The 25,429-nt window shown below is 41.2% G+C and overlaps 1 protein-coding gene across 2 annotated transcripts in view; it reads left to right on the top strand.

Moving 5' to 3' along the window:
• The first annotated feature begins 67 nt into the window (after positions 1 to 67).
• LOC119389503 (leucine-zipper-like transcriptional regulator 1) overlaps positions 68 to 25,429 on the top strand; it is a 166,122-nt gene continuing 140,760 nt past the window's right edge. The window contains exon 1 of one of the 2 annotated variants that reach the window (XM_049414450.1): positions 68 to 279. Coding sequence is in view for 1 of the 2 variants with exons in the window: in XM_049414451.1 (XP_049270408.1) it covers positions 5,324 to 5,336 (13 nt within the window). In the remaining variant the exon portion in view is untranslated. Of the gene's footprint in view, positions 280 to 5,260; positions 5,337 to 25,429 lie in introns of those variants that run through there. The other variant, XM_049414451.1, reaches the window with a different exon arrangement.

The following is a 25,429-nucleotide window of genomic DNA, read 5'->3' on the forward strand; positions in this document are numbered from 1 at the left end:
ACCTAGAATTAGGCATGTTTGCAGCGACCCCACCGCCGCACTCACTTCCTCCAGTTGGTTTTCCTGTCTGCTGCTTGCGACGGCTTTTGCGGCTTGTATTTGTTTACATAACGTAGGTTGTTCAGAGCAAAGGCTCGCTAAACTGAAATGCTGTGATGTAACGACATAACTGCGAAGTTTTGTCGCACCCAGGCCAATGCGCCTGTCATCGATGGCGTTTATCCACCGTCTTGCGCGCTTTGGCTGTGCGGGAGCGGCTTGAAAGACTTCACTGCTTTCGTACGTAGGCGATTGCTTTTATGGCACTTTCGCCACAGAACGTGATGTATGCTGATCTGAATTTCCTCGATGTGACATGGTTCGCTGTAAGCGTTTAATCGACCGCAGTAGTACTGGCCGCATATTTTCAGTGCTTGCCTGGTCGGTCTTCGTCAGGTGTGAAACTTTTTACGTGGGATGCACGGGGCACGGACTGCGAGAACTCGGCATCAGCAACAGCTAACGCTGTGGAAGCGATTGCGACGTTAGTATAGTGTGGTCAATATCAAAATAAAGTTAGTAACAGGTCCGTGGCGAGTGCGGTGTCCCCATCACCAGATTAGGAGTGAGCTACCTCCCAGTCTCTACTAATCCATTGTGGACAGCAATGATAGAGCTCCTGAGGTGCAGTTGTGCTCAAAGTCGATTCAACGAAAAAATAAACAATAATAAATTGCTAGATTCCATGTACGCTTAATGTGGGAATTGATTGTACGCGGAGCCCTCATTTATGTTTACTGATCTGATGTTTTCAATTATCCTTATACCCTTCTATGTAGCTCAACAATTTTCATTTAACTGGTTGCAACCATCCCAGGGGATCGACCATGAATCGGATGGCTCATTGCTTTAACAAATTAGCAGTAAAATATACAGAAAATAGGAAACAAAATGAAACCTAAAGTTGCTAAATTAAAACAGAAAAGAAAATATGTATGCTCTGGTTGGTTTCGTTTCGTTTGCTTTTTTTGATGACACATGCCCATTGCGGGGGATTAAGATTCGGGTGGTATTGAAAGGAGGGTTTATTTATTATTGAGACCAACAAAAATTTTGAAGAAGTGAATAAAACGCAACTTACAAATACCTAATTGTGACATTCTCCCTGAAACAACTAAAAGTTACTCCACAGTAAAGCAAACATCCCCGCTGCAGTTTCCAAGAGGCTCCTAAAGAAAGAATGTCTGAAATTTTAAAGTTTTGAACACATCTTCGTCTATTCAGATCCCTATAGCCATGGCACGTACCTACTTATATACTGTGAGCCTAGTGAAAGTCATTCTTACCAAACAGCCAGAACAGCAAAAATACTTACTTGTTTTTAGTTTAATTATTTTATTTTGAGCTACCCAATTCTTGGCCACTCCCTCAGAGTGGGTATGAGCCCACAGCTTGAAGGATTTACATCCACGGCATCCACGTATCCATTATGGTGAATTCCCACATACCAAATTGTGCATAGTGGCAGAAGTTGTGTATTCCCAATTGGCATATACCAACATCCCATGAAACACATAACCTCTATAAAACGCCTTTAAAATGTTTAAATCCTCTATAAACCTCTATAAAACGTTTTATAGAGGTTTTGTGTTTCGTGGGATACTTCTGGCTTCTAGACTACACGTACTCAATAGCATAGACTAGAGTGGGCTGAACCTGGAAATATCACAATAGCAAACTGCACGTCACTCAGCAAGAGACGTACTTGATATAGCCTGAAACACGACCTACTGTACTCCTGACCTGCGCAGATATCGGGGGTCCTATGTGAGCGCGCGTCCCCGCTCTCGTTCAACCGCTCGCCGTAGGTGGAGCTACCTATAACCTGTTCGTCTGCTACTCTGCGACCGTTTGGACGGCGCTGGAGTAAGAACGCCTGTATTATGTGACGAACTGCCGGCATTATGTGACTGTTCCTGCAAATTTAGACCGAGGGTCAAGTAAGCTATTCTGTGCGGTTAAGTATTTACTGCGCACTGGTTGACTAACGTGAGAAGCCGTAGACTTGCATAGTCTAGGACGGCTGTGTCCTTTTAAATGCAAAAAAAGTTCTAATTCACTTTCCGTATTTTTTATTTCCGAAGTATTTTGCATTTATGAATAATAATTACACGATATGAGCGCTCTCAGCTGGCGAAACATCATCACGAGCGTTAAAGCTGACGTCAGCGAACAGGTGTTGACTAGCGCCACAACACTCGTAGGTTACATCCCTAGCGGCAGGAGGTATGAACTAGAACGTGGGCGCTGGAGAGGGGACATCTGGGCAGGTCAGGAGTATAGTAGGTCGTGGCCTGAAACTCATGGAAAGTATAGGGTTTGCTTTAACGAATAAATAAATGAATCACTTATTGACAAAACGGGCTGTATGGCTTTGTTAAAAATATTCGTGCCCTTTATTTCTCAAAACTGTGGCGCAGAAACAGATAAGGGATCACAGAAGCAACAAGAACAGGTGCAGCCGTTATAGCTTCTGTCATACATTGTCTTTTGGTACTCTGTAGTTTCGGTAAATAACCATTAATCAACAAGCATGGCAGCATGCATTGTTGATGATGTATATATTTGTTGCACAGAGGATATTTAGGAAATGTTTGCTGCACATATAACTGTGTTATTTCCAGGGATAGCTACTAAGGTACGGTCGCACTCAATATGACTTGCAACACGGGAGCACGTGGCCTCATGAGTTCAAAGATTGTGCATGGCTTCAGCTTGTTTTCATTTCAGCAACTAAATTATATTTTCTTACTTGAAATCATCCCCGAGTGCGAGAACAGCGTTTAGTTATGGAAATAAGGGCTAGTGGAAGCCATGGGCAGTCTTGGAACTCGTGAGGCCATGCGCTCCCATGTTGCAAGTCATATTGAGTGTGACTGTACATGAAGTGTGGTAAAGTATTAAAGGGGTGGTGCCACCAAATTTGTGGCTTGCGCGTTCTTTGCTGTAAGCGTCTCCTATAGCTCCAGGAAGCATGATGCACGCACCAAGGTTCATGTATTCTCGCTAAATAATTTGATATCGCCTTTTGATGTGGACATCTTTCGGTTTCGGTTTCTAGGCGCTGAGGTTGGGCAGTGACGTAGAAGTGTAGGAGGCGTGGTCACGTGACCACACAAGGCTGTGACGCACTTAGCCAGGAAGTTATCGAAACTCGGCGAGTGATGTAGCAACCGATGCTTTGCCGGTACTGTAGTGAACTAAAATATATTCTAGTTCACTACAGCCGGTACGTGCATTGCGGAAGTGGCGGAGCTCCGGAGGACACTCACGTTAATACAGCAGATTTGGTGTGACGTCACTACAACTTTCGTTGCCCATCCTACAGATCTACGTCAGTGTTGGCGCGCTAGCGATGGGTTTCGATGGGGAGAATGGGCATTTAGGTACACTTTGGAAGTGAATTAAAATATATTCTAAACGTTTGCTGTGTCCGACCCTTCGTGTGGAATGTCCTTGCATACAGAGGAAACCCACAACAGGCTTGTTATAGCCTCGAAATTTGATGGCACCACCCCTTTAAGTACTGTCCCATGCTCAAGCCTGTGTCTGTGTGATCTACTGGGCAAAAAAAGCAGCAGGAGAGCCTATGGGGGAGGCAAAGAAAGCATTGCTTTGAAAAACTCACTTTGCTTAGTCCCAGCATGAGATTTTATTTGCCAGAAGCCGCTTAGTGGAACGAATGTTGTGCACGTGAGCATTATCATGATGCACAATTTATTCCTTATCTTTCCGTAACTGGGACATCTTGTTTTCTCTGCATGACCAGAACCTGCAGCTAATGCTACTGATTTAATGTTGGACACTGCATTATTCATAAAACCAGTGCGCATCATTGATTGATATCAAAATCCTAGGCTAACGTGTTTTCTTATTGTCAGAAGTGTACGTGTTTGGTTATATACTGTTGACATTGTCCTCTTTTTTGGTACTGTTTCCATCACGCTTTTTGCAGGAGCGGTTTCTGACATGGCCATTGCGAGGCCTCCAGGGTTGGACTTCGATTACAACTGGCCAGAGAGTGCGGAATGCCTTACACTGGACTTTGGACCCTTTGAGACTGTGCACCGATGGCGTCAGATGCCACACTGTGATGAGTTTGTGGGAGCAAGGTCTCTACACATTTCAGTTATTTCTGTATATCTCATCCATGTCTGTATGTCTAATCCAGCCAGTAGAACAAGTCCATGCTATTTTGCCATCAGAAATATAGCACCACAAAACTGTCTTTTTATAATGCCATGCTTGAAACGCTCAAATTACAGAGAAGTCACAGTTTAGAGTGTGTAATTGAACTTCAGTGTCATTGAATTGAACTTCAGTGTCATTCGAACATAAAATATGAGAGCTTTATAGTAAAGAAACAAATAACTGGCGGTGGTGTAGTCCTTAACAGATAATTGATATGTATTGATGGCCTAAACATAAAAGCAGTGTGTCCAACACAAAGTGAGGTTTCGTTCTGCATTCATGGCTAACGAATCGTAATTTTGTGCTTTGTTCAAAGAGTGCAGTTTCTTTAAACTGAATGTGATAAATCTTTTATTTTGTAAAGTTGCAGTACACCAGATATAAGTGCTATATTGTTGCTGTAGGGTCTGTATGATAAAACAGAGATATGGGTTGTTGTGAGATCTTTGGCCACTGTGTGCATAGCTTATTGCTTTCACTGCTGATAGCTTTCTGTCAAGGAGTAACGTTAATGTTCACTTTCGTGCCTGTAGGTTTGGTCATCCTTTACCACGTAGAGTGGTAGTGTTAATTGATGATTAACAGCAGTCACACCTATGTTGATGAATACCAGCTTAATGTATTGTCTGCTGTTTTGTAGTGGTTCTAAGCTTGTCTTCATGTTAACATGAAATGCAAAAATTCATTCATGGCCAGGGACAGCGGTTGCAAACAGTAACTGGCTATTATGACAGAGTAAGAAACGTATGTTCATCTACTGTATGTATGCTTATGTGCTCTGTTGCGGATTGATTTAATTTCCAAAATAAAAACATTGTAGGAGGAGCAAACACACTGTCGTAGCATACAAAGACGCAATCTATGTCTTCGGTGGTGACAATGGGAAGCAGATGCTGAACGACCTGCTACGTTTTGACGTTCGGGACAAGTCGTGGGGAAGGCAAGTACCAGAGCATTTTTTGTGCACCTGTCTGTTACCTGCATGGCGGAATCTTTCTAACGCTTGTTTTCGCTGCCTTACCTCAGGGCATTTACGACTGGGAATCCACCAGCTCCACGTTACCATCATTCTGCTGTAGTTCACGAGAAGAGCATGTTTGTTTTTGGTGAGTTTGTGTTTCCTTCCCACAGTTTTAGATTTGTGGTGGGACTTTACTTTATAACCTTCTGCGAAGTTCAGCATGCATGATGATGTTAGGTCCAATATTTCTGCTACTCATTCGTTCATATCAAAAGCAATGTGCCTCATATATACTATGTATACTATCATGAGAAACCTCCCAAGTTCGTATGCTTGGCCAAGGTTGTCTTAATTGTCACTGCATACTAAAGTGGTATCGTAAATGAACATCATTGGAAGACATTTTGGTCGTGATACCATGTTGTAAAATGTAACACACCACCCTGGTAGCTTAGCTGCTATGGCATTTCGTTGCTAAGCTAAGCAAGTGGTAGCGGGTTTGATTACCAGCCAATGCAGCCGTATTTTGATGGGTTCGAAATGCAAGAACACATATGTGCTTGCAACCCCAGGGGGTCGAAATTAATCCGGAGTCTTCCACTACGGCGTGCGTCAGAATCATATCATGGTTTTGGCAGGTATAAGATCTCAGAATTTAAATAAGTAATTAAAATGTGACCATTTTTATTGTGTATTGCAACATTTATTGAATCAATATTGATCGGGTTGCTTGCACACTGAGTCGCAAGTTTTGGTACATTAGAAGCATGTTAGTAAATTGTCAGCGCATGCTTTTTCTGTAGTATTGATAGGCTGCTCAAGTCATGAAAGCTGGACTGGGAAGTTTTCTTTTTTTTTCTTTTTTGTCTTGTCTTGCTCTGTCACTTTTGTGCATGTATGAACACAATGACAATTATTTACTCTATAGTGAAGAGCCTGCTCTTATTGTAACGATGTAGGGTTCTGTGAAACTTCATGCCTTGGACACTTTTCTTGTATACATACTAGTAGGTGCATGTATTTTCATACGTTAACTGCATTTTAAGCAAAATGGTAACATTTGGGTGAGTTGGTGTTGCATAATGCTTTAAAAAAATTATTGCAATGCAGGAAGAGAGAAGGATAAAATGAATAAGATAATTAAGGAAACAGGAGGAAAAATTGCAACTGGTTATTTCATGAAACCTGAGAGAGCTTGTATATACTCATTGCTACTAATACACAACTCATTGTGCAATGAGCTCTTAACTAATTCTTGAAAATGTTATTCAGTTAAAGCAGTTTCTTAAGCAACTAATCAGCAAAATGGGCATGCTATGTTGGGAAGAAGATCTGTCCAAAGTAGCTACATGACTGAAAGTATAAATAGCAAATTATGTCTGTGCTGACTTACATTTGAAATGAAAGAAAATTTAGATTGATATCCTGCACAAAAAAACTCTTGCATAGTGGTTTATACAGTGGTCACTCCTGCCCTAACTTCTCAGGGGGCTATACTGGGGACATCCACTCTAATTCAAACCTGGCCAACAAGAATGACCTGTTTGAGTACAATTTTACAACTGGTCAATGGACTGAATGGAAGTTTGAGGGCCGGTATGTACCTCTCTGCTTTTTTATTTAAATCATACGTACTGCTGGAAATATGAACTTCAATCACAGTATTGGGCAGATGGCTTTTTCATCATTCCATTCTTGTTTGAAACTTTACTACTACACTTTTTAGACACAGTGTACTAGGGCTTAATGAAAGTAGTTTTGTTGAGAGCAAAGTCTGTGAATAAGCAACAAAGTGCGATAAATTAATGCTGTAAACCATTGTGAAACATGCATGTATGTTTAACATACTACTATATGTTCAATCCCTACTTCAATGAATGTGTTTCATTTAAAAGAAAATGTTACAGTGACCAAGTTCTTTATAAGGCCTTAAATTTGTCTAAGCATTGTCGAATATTAATAAAAAAAACAATTGAACCACTAAGCCAGAGCTCAATAAATGCAAACAGAAGACAGATATCACATTTTTTTAAGTATATAAGACACTAATATCTTCTGAAAGCACTAGCTGGTACTTAAACATATTTTAAATGTAAGAAATTTAATTTAAACTGGTTAAGAGGTTGTTGCTTCATGAAAATGCTTTTTCATTTGATGTATGGCTGAATAAAAAAATTATAATAATCCTGCTGTAGAACATAGATGCCATGATTTTTTTTCTTAACTGTGTAAGCTAGCTTGGCAAATATGTTCTTTTTCTCAAAGCATGCCAGTGCCTCGATCAGCCCATGGAGCAGCAGTGTATGATAATCGCCTCTGGATCTTTGCTGGCTATGATGGCAATGCACGGCTGAATGACATGTGGTGTGTCTCCTTGCTAGGTGACTCCAGGACCTGGGAAGAAGTGAGTCTGTCAAAAAAAAAAACTATTTGTCGTGAAGCATGCGTACAACACAATTTTGTCACAATGTGCAAATTTAGGCAGTTGAAAGTCAACACTTTGTGTGTCCAGTTTTATTCATGCCCAGTCATGTTTTGTACTGTGTCATGAAAACATCCTAAATAGGCCAAAATTGCACGCAATCCATTTTGCATGCTATTTTTGTTTTATGTACAGTACAAGTACAGATTCCAAATGTTAATTAAGGTTGGCCTTCTCTTTCTTCATGACTGTAGACTATTTTACCACCAAACAAGTGCAGCAAGAGTTTTATATTATTCATAAAAACTGCAGAGGTTGATTTAGCATTTCCCCTCAGTTATGTTACTAGCAAAACGGCGTATTTAGAATGTATTGCATACAAAGGCCAACTCATTCTTGGATGTCTGTAGGTACCACAACGAGGTGACTGTCCACCAACATGCTGCAACTTCCCCGTAGCTGTGGCTCGTGACAGCATGTTTGTCTTCTCTGGCCAGAGCGGTGCGAAGATCACCAACAGCCTTTTCCAGTTCCACTTCAAGGACAAGTAGTGAGTGAAAGAAGCATTGATTGCACACCAAGTAACCTTTTAACTTAGGAAGAGTATTACAGCCCATCAGATTATGTGAGAGAGAAATTCCAGCTAACAGAGTGTGTCAAGAAGACTTGTTCATGCTCTTTCACTCTGTCTGCAAGTGACTATGACATCTCTGAGCTGCAAAGAATCACACTGCTGGCAAGTTGTCTAAGTTGTGAGTGTGGGCAATGTAATTTGGTAGCATGCTCATTTGTGTACTGTGTCAACACTTCACTTTGTCATGTGAATCCAGCTTAACCTCCTGAAACCCCAAAACAGTCCAGGGGCATTACTGCTTTTCAGGTCGGTTATCATTGCCAGTCAGTATGTTATGAACGCGGAAAGCCTATTTCTTGTCTATGTATTAAGAATAGATGCTCAAAGCAGCATGTTTATGTACAGGGATAAATTGACCATCTCGTCATGTTCTTTGTCGTAAAAACTGTTTTCATCTCCTAAACACAAATTAAGATGTAACTTCCATGGTACACTAAACACACTTTGTCGGGCTTTTCCATTGTCTGCGATGATAGGGACATAGAAAGAGCTAGTACGTAGTGATCTTCTCAAAATATGACGGCGACAATGTGCTTAAACAACTTCACATGTATATGACTTCACATTTGGGATGGAAATCTTATGCAGTTGTCTGAAAGTTAATTCTGAAAAGGATTGAAGGCAATGTGCGATATAACGTGCAAGTTGTCTCACGAAATGGGCTCACACATTATTCAGCTTTCATGATTCTCTCTGTTCATTAGATGGCACTGAAAGGCAGACGGTTGGCTTTGCATTTGCAAGATGAAGTGTAACATTCTTTGTCGCAGCTGGAGCAGGATCTCTACTGAACACATCCTTCGCGGTGCACCTGCACCACCCACACGACGTTACGGACATACCATGGTTGCCTTCGACCGACACCTGTATGTTTTTGGAGGAACTGCAGACAGCACTCTACCAAATGACCTGCACTGGTGAGTCCACTTGGTCTCAGTACAGGGCAATCTTGTGCAACAGCAACCTTGACATCAGTGACATTACAGCTTGATAAATTGATAATGAAACTCGACTTTGTTGATACAGTGTTTCATCATTTGTGGTCGCAGAATGTTTGCTGGTCACAGTGAAGTGTTCATCTGCATTGAGCATGTTATTGGGGCACTGAAGAATTACAAAAAGCAGCCAGGAGCTCTCTGTTCTCCTATGACCCTGAATCGTCAGTACTTTTGAGCAAGTGATAAATGGAAAGGTTCTTTTTTTTTAAAATAATATACAGTATATGATTTCAGCTGTTTTTAATTTCCTTGTGATTTTCAATGGAGGCGGAAATGCTTGAGGCCCATGTACCTAGATTTAGGTGCATGTTAACGAACCCCAGGTGGTCGAAATATTGGAACCCTTCACTAAGGTGTCTGTCATAATCATATCATGGCTTAGGGATGTTAAACCCCAACAGTTATTATTATTAAATTTGCTTGTGTTCCATAGTCGCCTCTTGAAAACAAAAATTGTTTTCATCCAAAATCTCGGAGGCTCTTTGTGAATCAATCATTGTTTGCCAAGCTGTTGCAGGTGTACTGCATATTTAGTGGACACTGGGCCAAGTCTTTTTGCCACTTGTAATGCGAGTTTTGAAAGGCTCATAATAAAGTTACAAGGCTGTTCAGTGCTGCATTAGGCTTCTTTTGTGGTAGTTTCATACATGCTTTTAGTAGCATGTCAGAGTACTTTAGCTCAGGCTGAATTTTAATAAATTCTCTTGTTTGCTCGTCTTGCAGCTTTGACCTGGATTCTCAGACATGGTCCATTATTCAACCATCCCCAGATAGTGAGGTAATGTCTCTATATTAATTTGACACTTCATTGAACTTGAATCTCACCTTTCTTGTTTCTTTTCTGAATTGACAAAGGGAAGGGGTTGAAGGTAGAGCTGTGCGAATAGCAAAATTTTGGGTGCGAAGTGAATTCGAATATCCCCTTCAGGCGCGAATTATGATGCACTGTCCGCAAATGTCTCAAATTCGCACAACGTAATGCTAAGGCACTCAATATTACATTCCAAGAAAGAAAATAAAGTAATATGCTGTTTTGTGCGAGTTTTGCTAATTAATCTTAATTAGAGGATAATTGAATATTTAATTACTCTGCAGTCAGTCATGTTCCATTTTTATATAAGAATAAGGAAATTGTTGGCTTAAAATGCCTGCGCAATTTGTTTTTGGTTGTGTTCATTTGGTGCGGAGAAAAATAATACTTATGACGTTCGTCCTGGAGTGCGGCACGTCGAACAACCCGTCGACCATCGTAGTGCCTTCACCAAAGTGATCGGTTATGGTCATACTTAGCACACTGAGGTTAAGTCAAGACATGTTGACTATGCAGAAGGTTCAATTGATGCTATGCGCAATGTATCTTGCCTTTTCTTTCCGACTAGTCCAAACAATTGGCAAAAAGAAGTTGCATCCACATATGTGGACGTTGCGCCTGAAGGGGATATTGAAGTGTGAGTGCGAATCGAATCGAATATTTTTCGAATATTTCTAGAATATTTCTAGAATATTTTTCGAATACTTCGAAGCGAAATCCCAGAAAAAAAAGTTAGAGAGGATTCCTAAGCATATGCTTATGAGATAGCAACATGAAAGCGTTTCTTTTCGCTAGGTTGATGAAGCACTGGCGGGGCGGTGTTTCATAGTTGTTTTATCAAGAATGAGGCAATATAGAGGCTGAATTCTATTTATGTACATGATTTGGTGCAACCAAAGTGTTGCCAACAACACTTTACAAGTGATAGGCAAAGATGCCATTTCCTCAGCCTCTCCTCCTCTTTCAACTTCTGTGGAAGCCCAACTGATGTGGTGGACAAGGGTGTGCTCCCTTCAAGTCCGGAGTTCCAAATCTGACTCGTAGACGTCGATATATGAGAACATCTGAAATTTTGGTTGCTAAAAAGCTTCGGCTTCCGATTTTTCGGACTTCCTGCACGAATTTGAGGTTCAAAACAGCATAAATTGAGCCCCCACCTCTGCCACATCTTTCATCTCCATGTTGGAACCAGCGTTTTCCTGAGTTAGTACATTTGCGACCGCAGCGCAGCTTGAAAGGCACCTTTGCCGCAATACGTGGGTGTGATGAGGTGAAGCATACTAAAAATCTAGGCACAACTTCCAATCAGATGTTGACTGTCTCTTGGCAAAGTTCGACCGTGACGGAGCTTGAAAGGCAGCTTTGCCGCATTACCGGGGTGTGATGAGGTGAAGCATATTGAAAATCTTAAGGGGTCACTTTCAGTCGGACATTGACTGTACTTGTTTTTGGGAAGTTCGAATAGTTCGAATAGTAAAATTCCAGTGCGAATCGAATCGAATAGCAAACACTATTCGAAAAATATTCGAAATTTCGAATATTCGCACACCCCTAGTTGAAGGAAAAGGTTATTTCGTCATAGAGTAAGTAAATAAATACTGTAGGTGACCACAAGGCTTGGGGTGGTTGGGACGGCAAGAACACAATAGGCAGAAACATCTTCGTCCTGCTATTAAACCCCCCTACCACCACAACCGCACACACATGCAAACTTGTAGATATGTGCTACGGTTACCAAGAATGTCGTGGATATTATTTCCAAAAAAATGCATTTATCTGTAGCCATCGCTAAGCAGCCACAGTGTTTTGCTGCTCAGGTCACGGTATCGATACACAATCGTCACGGTGCCACTTCAATTGGGACGGAGTGTAAAGGCAGTGGTGTACCAAGGTTTTGGTGCATGTCTATGTGATCAGAGATAATCTGATGACCTACACAAGAGATTCTCCAGGCTTGGCATTGCTTTATGAATTTGCTCATCGGAAAGGAGGAAGAACGCATAATGTGTTTCCGAGTAAAATTCCAAACAACTGACGTTCTAGAATTCCTGTAGAATAAAGCAAACGATAATGTCATACATACCATGCCATGTGTTCTTCGTCAACAGGTTCCATCGGGGCGTCTCTTCCATGCGGCTGCTGTGGTTGGGGAGGCCCAGTACATATTTGGTGGCACTGTTGACAACAATGTGCGAAGCCGTGAGATGTTCCGCTTCCAGTTCTCCTGTTACCCTAAATGTACACTTCATGACGACTTTGGCCGCCTACTCGAGACACAGCAGTTCTGCGACGTGCAGTTTCTCGTTGGTCTAGTGAGTCACTGTAGAACATTTTTGCACGGGTCTTGAATGTTTAAAATTTTCAGATTGTTGCTCTATATAAAAATACTGGTGTCGAGAAACCTAAAACAAGTATTGTGGTGCCTGGGAATGCATCGAATATATTTTGATTACCGCTACCTTAAAAAAAACACTTTCGGTTTCGATATTGAGGAAACAGCTTCTCACTGATGTGTCATAGCAGTGTGAAATCACGGGCAGATAGCAACCTGCAACGTACTAGCGGCAAATCCGTCATCTGCTCGTGGTGCACGTAAACAACAATGAGCGGATCGTCATCCAGTGACCCCGACAGTGATTTCTGTGATTTAGGCTGCATGCAGGAAGCAGAGCTCACAAACTCAGAGGAACTGTATTGACTCGGGATAATGTCCATTGCAGTGGGGCTGGCTTGCGGATGCTCAGCTATGAAAACTTTAAAAATCAAAGTAAGATATTTTATACGTGTTGTCTAACTCCGTTGTGTGGAAGGCGTAGGCACTGCATACCAAGGAAATGCAAAATGTCCCTTTTGCAATGTCTCAATATCGTGTCAGTACTCCTTTAATGAGAGAAGACATTTGCTTGTTCACTAGGGGAGGGCCGAGACAGGTCTTATTCTATAGATGAGGGCATAGACGGCTCTAGCAGCATGTGCTGTTGGTATGTCTGATTGGTTTATACTTAAAAAAGTTACAAACAGTTTTGTTTGTGCAATTAGGTACATTCACCCTTCAAGTTTCTAAAATAACAACAAAGCATGTGATGCGGCTAGCATGTAATTGCAAAAATGCTGAGGCCGCTTCACCTGGTGAATGCATTAATCTGCAAGTAAGCAGCTTTTCTTCACTGTGATAAGGTCCTCAGCATGATGAGGAAGACGCTACACATTTTACGGAACTGGCTGGAAAAGTCATTTGCTGTGTTTGGCAACGGTACGCACAACCTTCATGTGTGATGGGATAGAGGGAGCATGTCGAATTACAAATAATCTGTAATCCTAAAAATATGTCTAAGTCTTCTCCAAATGTCAAGTCTTCATATCCCTCTTAAAAATTTATGTTTAAGAAATGAAGGAGTGCCTGCTGACAGGATTACACTTATAAGTGCTTTTGGATTTCAGCACTGTAGGCATGACAACAGTTGGTGTTGAGCGTCAACTGCTGCAGTGTGCCAAGTACTCAATTCAAAGTTTGTGCTCAGCGCTCTGCTTGTATCGTTATGTTTAAATGCCTGTTTCAGTAGACCGGTGGCTGTGGCATTGTACTGACGAGCTCGAGGTTACAGCTTCGATCCCAACTGTATTTCACCGAGGGCCCTCCTAAATTTAAAACTTACATTTAGCTATACATTACAAAAAAAAAGGCCTTCGTGGTCAACATAAATTTGGAGCCCCCACTAAAGCATGCTTCATGATTAGCAAGGTGTGGGAGTGGGCTAGTTGGTATTTCATAATGCTAAAACTTTAGCGTAAAAAGTGTACAGCGGACAAAGAAACGACGAGGACAAGCGCTAACCTCCAACTATCGTTTATTGAAGCAACGCACACATATATACCTGTCACATGTGATTACAACGATATTGGTCAACGCACCAGGGGAAAACCTAAACAAAAAGCAGCAAAACTATGCAGGACCAACATGTGCGGGTGAATTTAAGTAATCTAGTGATTTTTTGAGGCGGCAGTGTTTGCTAATGGAAGCTGCATCAGCAAGCCATCAATCGCACTAACAAAAAAGGAACTAGATTACTTAAATTCACCCGCACGTGTTGGCCCTGTGTAGTTTTGCTGCTTTTTGTTTAGGTTTTCCCCTTGTGCGTTGACTGATATCGTTGTAATCACATGTGACAGGTATATATGTGTGTGTTGCTTCAATAAACGATAGTTGGAAGTTAGCGCTTGTCCTCATCGTTTTTTTGTCCGCTGTACACTCTTTGCGCTAAAGTTTTAGCTTCATGATTAGATTGTGACTTGGCATGTACAGTAGCTGAAATTAATTTCAAATTATTTCAATTGTGTCTAACTGTGAAAGTGTGTGTGTGCAGGAAGAAGTGTCCATTCTGGCACATGTGGCTTTTGTGGCGGCCCGATCAACTTGGCTTCGTGACAAAATCCGCAGGGCACGAGAGGCATTGGTGATAGCTGAGGTGTGTGCTGTCCCCCGTCATTGTGAAAAAAGCTGATGCATGAAGTGTGAGAGCTACTTTTGCAACAGTACGCCAGAACAGTTTTGCTTCTCTCCTTGAGCCATGTCTTGGTGTCAAGCTAAACTGCACGAGCTTACAATTTGAAGTTTGTTCTATTAATTCTCTATGCGTATGAGCATTTAGCTATTAAGACGGTGCAGAGTCCCGCATTTGTTTAATGCTTGATGGTTCAACAGCTTGTAACACTATTGCTTTTATAATACTGTTTACCAGGCATTTTACATACTCATCTCAAGTGTCGACTTGCCTTGTCAAGCCGAGTGCCACTGTTTATAGTCCAGTGTTGTTACAACAATGCCAAGCTGATTTACTTGATGAAACACTTCATTCCTCTACCCCACCATCATCTTGCTCCTACTCTCTTTTATTCTCAGACAAGAACAACTGCTGCAACTGCTCCTAGCAACGGCAATAGTCATTATCAAATACCAGTACATTTTTAAGAAGTGTCTGCCCTTTAAAGAAATGTTTCAACGGCTTTATAGTCTAAATTATGAACGCAAAACAATTGTTACGTGAGAGTCTTACTAAAGTGACACTTAGTTAAACACCAGTACTGGCATGAAATATCTTATTTCATGCAGTTTCTTCCACATTCACCGATTAAAATATATCCTTGAGGGTCTGCCGTGACTTCCTCTGACAGGAGCTCTTTTCTGCGAGAAAGAAAAGGGCGCTGGCTTTTATGCACTGTTTCATTTAAATCAGGTTCCATAGGGATAAGGTGCAACGAGTATGAGCGTCAGCACCTGGCACAATTTGAGAATAAGCTATGCCATTTCACCCACTGTGAAACACTTCATTGCCTTTGATAACCAATACTTGTGTGACTTCTAATGCACGCATGTGTCCGTTTGCAGGCTGAGGCTACTTTTGATGGTGGGGGAAGTGTGTACCCAACAGCAGCCACGCTTCAGGTGCGGCTCCCGGACGCTGTGCCGGAGGCATTCGAACTTGTGCTTACTTACATCTACACCGATCGCATTGATCCCACCAAGAAAAGTGAGTAAGCTTTCTATGAGTTGCAAAATTGTTGATGCTTTCCCTTTCATGTCAGAAGCTTCTGTTCTGTCAGTTGTTACCTCATTTGGCTCAAATCTGATAATAAGATTTGGGCTCATTGACAAGGAGCCTGTAGTGCTTCTACAGCGTGGGAGAGGAGTGTAAAGATTTTACTAGGGGTGTGCGAATATTCGAAATTTCGAATATTTTTCGGATAGTGTGTGCTATTCGATTCGATTCGCACTGGAATTTTACTATTCAAACTATTCAAACTTCCCAAAAACAAATAAAGTCAACGTCCGATTGAAAGTGACCCCCTTCAGATTTTTAATATGCTTCACCTTATTACACTCTAGTATTGCGGCAAAGCTACCTTTCAAGCTCCGTTACGGTCGAACTTGCCAAGAGACAGTCAACGTCCGATTAGAAGTGGTCCCTAGATTTTCAATATGCTTCACCTCATCACACTCCGGTATTGCGGCAAAGCTGCCTTTCAAGCTCCGTTACGGTCAAACTTTGCCAAGACATAGTCAACGTCCGATTGGGAGTGGTCCCTAGATTTTCAATGTGCTTCACCTCATTACACCCCGGTATTGCGGCAAAGCTTTCTTTCAAGCTCCGTTACGGTCGAACTTTGCCAAGACACAGTCAACGTCCGATTGGAGGTTGGGGTCTAGATTTTCAATATGCTTCACCTAATCACACCCCCATATTGCGGCAAAGCTGCCTTTCAAGTTCCGCTATGGTCGCAAATGTATTAACTCAAGAAAACGCTGGTTCCAACATGGAGATGAAAGATGTGGCACAGTTGGGGGCTCAATTAATGCTGATTTGGGCATGAAATTTGGGCAGGAAGTCCGAAAAATCGGACGCCGAAGCTTTTTAGCATCCAAAATTTCAGATGTTCTTATATATCAACGTCTACGAGGCAGATTTGGAACTCCGGACTTGAAGGGAACGCACCCTTGTCCGCCACGCCACATCAGTTGGGCTTCCACAGAATTTGAAAGAGGAGGAGAGGCTGAGGAAATGGCATCTTTGCCTATCACGTGTAAAGTGTTGTTGGCAACACTTTGGTTGCACCAAATCATGTACATAAATAGAATTCGGCCTCTACATTGCCTCATTCTTGATAAGACAACTATGAAACACCACCCCGCCAGTGCTTCATCAACCTAGCGAAAAACACTTTCATGTTGCTACCTCATAAAAATATGCATAGGAATCCTTTCTAACTTTTTTTCTACAATTTTACTTCGAAGTATTCGAAAAATATTCAATTCGATTCGCACTCACACTTCAATATTCAAATTCGCTTCGCACCCAAATTATTGCTATTCGCACAGCTCTAGATTTTACCTAATTGTGTAATCTAAAACTGATAAGGAGGACATCACTGTACCTTTATGCTGTACAAGCAACCATAATTCAGTGATATAACAGCAGAGAGAAGTGAGAATTCTAGCTCTGCACTATTGTTGTCAGAAGCTTAATGTAATAAACTCTTAATAAGACCATTCTCAGTAACATGGGAATGTTACAGGAGAAGACCGGGAACATGCACCTAGCACACCATTTCTACAGCTACCAATGAATACTTCCTCTGAGCGTGCCATTTAAAAAATCTGCCATTAGAAAAGCTTTATATTTTTTAAGCAGTGTGGATACGTGCTAATATTCTAGTGGAGATTAGGTATGTATAATAAATACTACTGTTAGTTGTCTGACAAATGCTTTTATGTTGAAAAGTATTGTTCTAGCAGCTACCGTAAATAAATGAATATGTTATTAGCAAAGTGAGTCAGTTGCACAGAGGGCTTGATTTGCCAAAAGGCTGTTTTCACTGCGTTTAAGTTTAGCATCATTGCTAGCACCAGTTGTCTCTATGTGTTATTTTTTACAGTGTATAATAACTGTTCTAGATGCTGAAGTAGCACTGGCCACATTTTGAGATAGACCCGACATTTCATGACCCATTTGATTCCATCCTCAACCTCTGAGGAAGGGACTGAACGGGTCTCTAAACGTCCGGTCTTTCTGAAACTGTGGTCGATGTCAGTTTAGCATCTAGAATTCTTTCACCCAGCCAGACAAATCTCTGACAAAGACGTTTACATTTGAGAATAATACGTTCCATCTCATGTCATTGATTCCAGGCCGGGACCCCATGAGTGACCGCATTGTTCTTCTTATGATGGATGTCTACAGGCTGGCTGTTCAGGTAAGTTTTTATCTGTATAAATTGTGTTAAGAGGCCTTATTATTTTGTAGTAAAAAGCTTCCTGTGAATAGCAAAGACTTAAACATTGTGCTGTAGTTGTACTTGTGTAATAAATTCCCTAACTTCCCATACTCGTGCGACAATGAAAGCAATGTTGGAGGCGCACCACTTAGCTCAGCCAAGCTGGATGATGCTGAATGTGTTCTTGCCACTTGCATTGTGATAGGACACTACCACATCAGCCAATAAGTGATTAATGCCATTCGCTTGTGTAGCTTTCCATCTAGCAGTAGCTGACATGCTAACTATGCTGATTGTCATAGTAAGAATTACTATTTGATGCCTATAAGAGAAAGGAATGAAGCATTTATTTCTGTGATAACCTATAAATAATTCACCATATTGTTTCGCTGTGTGATGGCTTATATAATGATTTATGAACCCATGTTTAATGAAATTTCATGCCTGACTGCCTCTCAATGTCCAGTAACCATCTGTCAATTAGGAATAAAAATGAAACAATATTTTTTGTCATGCAAATTTTTCTACGTTGAGACTTGTTGGCTACCGAGATGAGAAGGAACTGAAATATCTTCACTGTACCAAATGATTTTCTGAATGAATGTTTATTGCATTGGAATTTACTGAACTGAACTGTCACAAAATGGCTTAGATAAGAAGTGCCACAAGATCACTTCCTAGAGAGGCCGGCTTCAGAGAAGCTTGTTGTGATATGTTGATTGTAATGAGGTGATTGCTGTCAGATGTGATTGTAAGAAAGGTGTGTGCAGTTATTTTAAGGGAATCATTGCAAAAACTTTGGACGTCATGATAACCTGAATAACTTATAAATTACTTTGAGAAAAGCAGTGACCTCATAGTGTCTGGCTTTGCGAACAGTGGGAGTGCATGCCTGCATTCACATGAATCATGCTTGTCGCATTGACAGTTCCACATGAGGCGCTTGGAGCACCTGTGTGTCCAGTACCTTGAGGCAGCCATCAACCATCGTAATGTCCTTGTTGCCCTTCAAAATGCCTCTGACTTGCGTCTGGACTTTATCAAGGTGGGTCTACTAGGGACCAGCAAATACAGTTCGAAAAAGATTTACCTTCCGTCATGAAATGCTTGTGCATTTCAGTGACTACCCTGGGGCTTCTGAGTACTGTATTTTCTCGCATATAACTTGCACCAAAAAACGGAAAACTGTGCCTTAAAAGTGGGGGTGCGGGTTATATGCGGGGGTTATATGCGTGTTTTTTTTTTGTTTGTTTTTTTTTGTAGAGTTAAGGGTGCAGGTTAGATGCAGGGGTGGGTTATATGTGAGAAAATATGGTGTGTTTTCCTATGCAGCCTCGATTGAGCCTGCAGTGGATAGTTGAGGTGTGAAGAATGGTGTGAAGGAGCTGACATGGCATGCACCATATCTGCTGCAGTACTGTAAGTGTGTCCAGTGCTGTGCCAATCTTTTCCAGTGTGTGGCCAATCTGGTGCAATATTGGGCCTCCATTGGGCATTCTTCCAGGGCTGCTAGGGATGTTGGTGCAGTTGAGGCATCTAGGTGCTGAACACTCAGGCACTTTGTCACGAACTTTCGTAAAAAATGAAGCATTTGAAGGCTGAATATGAGGCAAATGAGAACTGAAACTAAAGGGGTTATGGCTATCCAAACAAGACAAAATGGTTTGAAGCAGGCCGTAACTAAGGGGGGTTGAGGGGTTCTGACACCTCCCGAATGCTTTAACTTTTCGGGTGACACTAAAATACTTGCACACCTTCACAGCGACCACCAGTTGCCAAAGTTAGGCGTTCTACACACAAACACCCCCAGAAAAAAATTCCTAGGTACGGCCCTGGTCTGAAGTGATAAGAAGTCATGTAGTTACAGTTCCACACCCAGGTTTTCTCATCAAAGGATGTGGCTGTATCATTGACAAACAAAAGAAACTGGGTGTGGAACTTCTTCCTGTCTTATATATGACATAGTTGTATATTTATAATTGCCTCCAGGGAGGGATGCTGCCAGAGAAGAAGCTGACTCACTACACCACACACAGTATTGTTCTCTGCCCTGTGCCTCCTTGCAGAATTTTATTGTGGAACCAGACAAACATAGTGTATTTGTACGTCAACTTTGAGCAGTCATTATTCCTTGAACTTTTATTCTGTTTTGAAGTGTGAAACTAACAGGGCGTAAATTTTGACGATCGCGTTGTCTTTATTTAACAGTAACCAAGTGTCCATTGTAAGTGAAGCGGCTGTCTGTAAGTCGGCTTGAATGATTTTTGTTATATTGAGGAGAGAGGTTGTCCCGTGCAACACAATTTCCTTTCTCTGTCTGTTTCTTTTCTTTTCTTTCTTTTAACTTTTCATGCCACATCTCTTCATTGATTTCATTAGTGCCCCCTCGCTCTCATTTGGGGCAGCTTGGTGGGCTGCATGTGATTTTCTGAATGCAGGAGTTCTGCCTGAAGTTTATTGTAAAGGAGAGCACCTACAACCAGATTGTGATGAGCAAGGAGTTTGAGACGATTGCCCAGCCGCTCATGGTGGAGATAATACGACGCCGACAGATGCCTGCTGTGCGCTCACTGCTTGAGCCAATGTTCGACTATGCTGGTAAGCAGCATTGGCTGTTATGCTTTCTAGGTGTGCTGGAGTAACTGGCACTGATAACTTACTACTGGCTTGTTGCTTCTTACTGCCAGTATTTGGCCGAAGCAGGCTGAGCTTCATAAAGTGAGGCAACATGAGCAAACAAGCAATTTAATACGCTTTTTATGCCTAATATTACATTACTGCTATCAGGCAGGAATCAGGGGAAGACTGAAGCTTGTGATGAAAATTCTAAACAGGGGTTGTGCTAGAGCTAACGTTTCGACAAACTTGTCTTCTTCGTGGCTGCAACTTGAAGCCTTGAAGAAGACAAGTCTGCTTGTTGAAACGTTGGCTCCAGCACACACTCCCTGTTTACGAGTTTTCATTACTCCTGTCAGTACTTGAACAGAATGGTTAATCAGTTGAGCTATAAGAAAGGATAAAACATAGTATTTATATACTTGTGTCCAATTTTCAGAAATAGTGATGATGATCCTTTCCGTCTTATTTGTAAAAGCAGTAGTTCTGGAGAATCATGCCAGCTTGTGAACACTAGGTGCAGTCTGGGATTTTATCTCTTCATTTTTTGAAGTGCAAGTGAGTATTAAATGAAAATTGGTGTCCTTTACCCGGACTACCTTGCTTTATAATTTTGTTTTTCTATGTGCTGTTATATTAAGACACATCTTGGAACAAATAGTCAATCTAAAGGCAGCTCAACAACATAATAATTTTAGTAACATCAAACAGTGTTCATGCAGTTTGCCGTGCAGGTAAAAAGTTTTGCTAGAGTGCTGTCACATAATTTCTGGTGTATTCAATTTGCTGTATTCTCTATACAAATTGCTGTATTCTTTAATTAGCTAGGTAACTGCTAAAAGTTCACGCACCTCGAGCAGCATTTTGCAGTGATGTCTAATGCAGCTTCCTATGGCTTCACACCATGGTAGCTCAGTTGCTATGATGTTATGCTGCTGAGCATGGGGATATGGATCCTGTGGCTTCATTTCACATAGGGCATAATGCAAAAAACATCCTATTATACCTCACTGTATGTGCACATATAGAACCGTTGCGTTTGAAGATGATCCACCCATACTAATACAGTGACTGCAACTAATCCTCTACTCCTCTAAAATATACCTTAAGTTGGTGCTTTGGCACATGAAACCACATCAAGTCAATTGAGCTTCCTGTGGCTGGATTTTTAAGACCCAGATTGCATTAAATAGGCTAGTACAGCTGTAAAAGAGCCAAGTCTACAAGTCTGTTCCTAGGCTTTTCTTTTTACTATTAATTTTCAATATAACGCTTCATTCTAAAAAAAAAATGGTTGCAGGTACAACGTTGGAGCAAGACATGGAGATTTTCCTGAAGGAGACAGGCCGTGAGTTCTGTGACATTACGCTGTTGCTTGATGGCCACCCGATCCCAGCTCACAAGTCGGTGCTTGTAGCTCGGTGTAGCTACTTTGAAGCCATGTTCCGGTCCTTTATGCCAGACCACAACACCGTCAATGTGAGTGCTATCATTGATAAAAGATGCTTGAAAAAGCCATGTCATTGCTACTAAAGCTTTTGAAAGGGTCATTGTTACTTCACATGTTAATTGAAGAACTGTACTGCTAAGCGTAATGTGATTAAATACGCACTGCTTTATGCTACAGCATATTGATTACCCAGGAACCTATTTTGTCAGCTTCTTTTGTGTTGGTAAGATTCCGTAGGGGGCTCAGGATGTATCGTCTTGCATAAAAACCTCTAGATGGGAGACATATTAGACCACGATTTAGAATTGGTGGTTTTGCTAATGATGTGCTTCTGGCATAAGACATTTTTTGAACCATGAAATGGTGCTACCTAATTGATATGCTAATGACTGCTTATAAGGACTAGACTTTGATGACTAGTAAGGGACTGGTTTGACAAATACATTCTGTGATAGTTATGCATATTCCAGGAATGCTTTTCAAGTATAACTAATTATACATTCATGTTGTGTAAATGAAGTATTCATAAAGAACACAAGTTCTAACCCTAGAGCTTGTTAACAAACTTGGAATGAAAAATGAATCATTAGTTGCTCATTTTTGCTGTTCAGAACATACATTATTCAGTTGAGATTTTCAAATTTCAGATTGCCATTGGTGAGATGATTCCATCCCTACAGTCCTTCAACACCCTACTGAGGTATATCTACTATGGTGACATCAGTATGCCACCTGAAGATTCCTTGTATCCTTTTTGCAGAAACTGTAGCTGTGGCTTTTATTTTCAGTCTTCGAAGTAGTGTATAGTGCTGCCATACTCTAAAGCATTTACATCTCTCTCTCACGCTACGTTGGCTCTGTAGCACCAAAGCAAAATTTTCTGCTGATCTCTAGAGATATGCACTCAGTGTCACTTTGCAGCAACTACATGGATTTTGGCATAGTGGACAACAAGCTGGACTATCTGAGATTTTTGTGCTTGACCATGCGTGCATTGGGGATTGTATTGAAGCATCCAGAGTATAACCACTAATGTTATCTTATTCATGTTATGCAGTGCCCATAATGTATCATTTACTGAATATTACTGCAACAAAGTACTACTACACTATCATTCTAGGTTCCTAGAAGCTGTGAAGGACTCCTTATGCCTTCCTTAGAGAGCTAGAAATAATTTTTAAAAATATATATTTCTAGGGTACATTCAAAGCAAAACACTGATTGAGGAGTAAATGTATATAGTAAAGAGTAAGAAAGTATATGTAATTTTGAAAGCCCATTAGAAGTCCAGAAAAGCTTGCCAGTTTATTCTTTTCTTTTTTTCGTTTTCTAATGGACGTCTCTTTCTCTCTCCCTCATCGGTTTTGTAGTGTCATTGACTAAACACTGGTGTGTAAAACGAGGCACCAGTTATCAGTATAATGTGCTGTAACAGCACACATATCTGCTATTGAAACCACCAAAATGTGCTTGTGGAGTGTTCTCCTTGATGCGCGATATTTGTCAGGTACCTTTTCTCGGCACCTTATTTCTATGGCTTCACTAACAATCGCCTACAAGCCTTCTGCAAGGAGAACCTGGAGATGAATGTAACATTTGAAAATGTTATTCAGGTATGTAGAAACATTTAATTTAGCCTTTAAGCTCAGAGTTCCCACAGACCTGAACCGAATAAGGCTTTTCTGTTGTGGAGATTTATTTAAAGGTTCAAAGTAGAGTATTTCATATTGCCTTTCTTTAAGATAAGCAATTAAGCACATATGCCAGCTTCTTTTATCTATATGTCAGTAGCGCAGTGTGGAGTACTTTTAGACTGAAAGCACTTGAGTGAGTATGTGCATCCCAATAAAGGTAACTGCCCTCAGGGCATATCATGTCTGCTAAAATTTACTTGAGTGAAATAACATTTTTCTTGCCAAACTCACTTCATTGAATTACTTACAAAGTAAACTGCCGGAAAAGTGTGGCTTTCTTTCTACAATCATTAAGTCCCTATTGTGGTGTGTTTTTTGCCCCTTTCTTCATAACCAGATTCTGGAAGCGGCTGACAGGATCCAAGCTACAGACATGAAAAAGCATGCCCTTAGCCTCATTGTGCATCATTATCCAAAGGTGTGTGGACTGATTTTTTGTTGCTATATTGGGAACTGTCATAGATGGAACAAGGGAAATGTAGTGTCATGAAAAACTGCTGTTAGAAAGATAAAAATTTCTAACTCCTCCAGTACTCTTGTGTGCGAGCAGTGCCACTTTATATAATTTTTTTTCTGTTGAAAAAAATTCTTTCAGGTGTGTTCTTTGTTTAGTGTGTAACATTGTACTGCTTTCAGCAAACATTAATCTCTGTGATGAAGTGATGATGAAGTGTGCTGGTACTGAGTGGCATTAGAGTGAATCTGAAAAACTGTTGACTCCATGAATACGAGTACACATAGAGAAACAGATCGCAGCAAGCATTCAGCAGTTCAGTGTTCAGTATATGGTTCTCTCCTTTTATGCTTTTTATTCACATCTCTGCAAATATATATTGTGAAAAATCACCTCTATATTATTATTAATTATGATGGTCCATCATGATGCTTTATGCAGGTTGCAAGACTGCCAAAGATACGGAGCCTTAGCAAAGACCTTCTGCTTGACATACTGGAAGCATTGGCGGATGACATGAGCGACTCTAAGCTATGTCAGGATGTGTCATCAGCGAGCCTGTGCAGTGATTCTGCAGGATCTGCAAGCTTAGTCCTAGATCCAAGCCCTTACCACGAGAGTGGCTGCAAATGAACTTTAGTTAAAACATCCCCGGTACAAACTTACGCTTGAGCTCACAATGGCAGCAACTCTTACAATGACATCATGTGCCACTAAGGACTGAGCAGTAAGGTAGACTGGTAACAACTGGAATAACAACTGTCTACCCATAACTCTGCTTTACAATGAACTTGCCAAGTAGCAGATTTCTCGAGCTACCTTGATGCAGTATAGTTTGCCGTCATTAGTACAGTGGTAGCATCACATACATCCTCGCCACAACTTTTGTTGCAAATTAACAGGCCACCAGATGCGACCACGACATTTGTGTACAGCTCACTGCTGTTGCATAGTATGTCTGATATCTCCTACCTGGTCAAGAAACAGCACCTGCCCTGTCTTTTCTTTCTCATTCCATTTTCTTCACTCTGTTTCCAGTCACAAAGGTTTACCAGCAAGCTCAAGTTCAAGCTTTTTCAACTGAGTGAGTTATCTGCTATACTGTGCAGCAAATCACCATGGTGAAGGGACTTTATGCCTTTCTCAGTAAGAATGAGCACGCAAGACCATATGACCCTCCTCTCAAATGCTTTTGCTGAAAGAACAGCACGACGTGGCAGCAAAGCTTAATGCTCCTCTTATCTTCGTGTACCGCCTTCAAAAGTATGGCTTATGCACTAAGGCTGAGGTCTGTGTGTGATATACCATCGGCCATTAAATTTAACCAAAGCCATATGAGAGAAAACAAGCCATCTCATGGCATTTACTTACAGGAAACATGTTCCAAGC

The sequence above is a fragment of the Rhipicephalus sanguineus genome, chromosome 4, assembly GCF_013339695.2.
Source record: "Rhipicephalus sanguineus isolate Rsan-2018 chromosome 4, BIME_Rsan_1.4, whole genome shotgun sequence".
Classification (NCBI taxonomy): domain Eukaryota; kingdom Metazoa; phylum Arthropoda; class Arachnida; order Ixodida; family Ixodidae; genus Rhipicephalus; species Rhipicephalus sanguineus.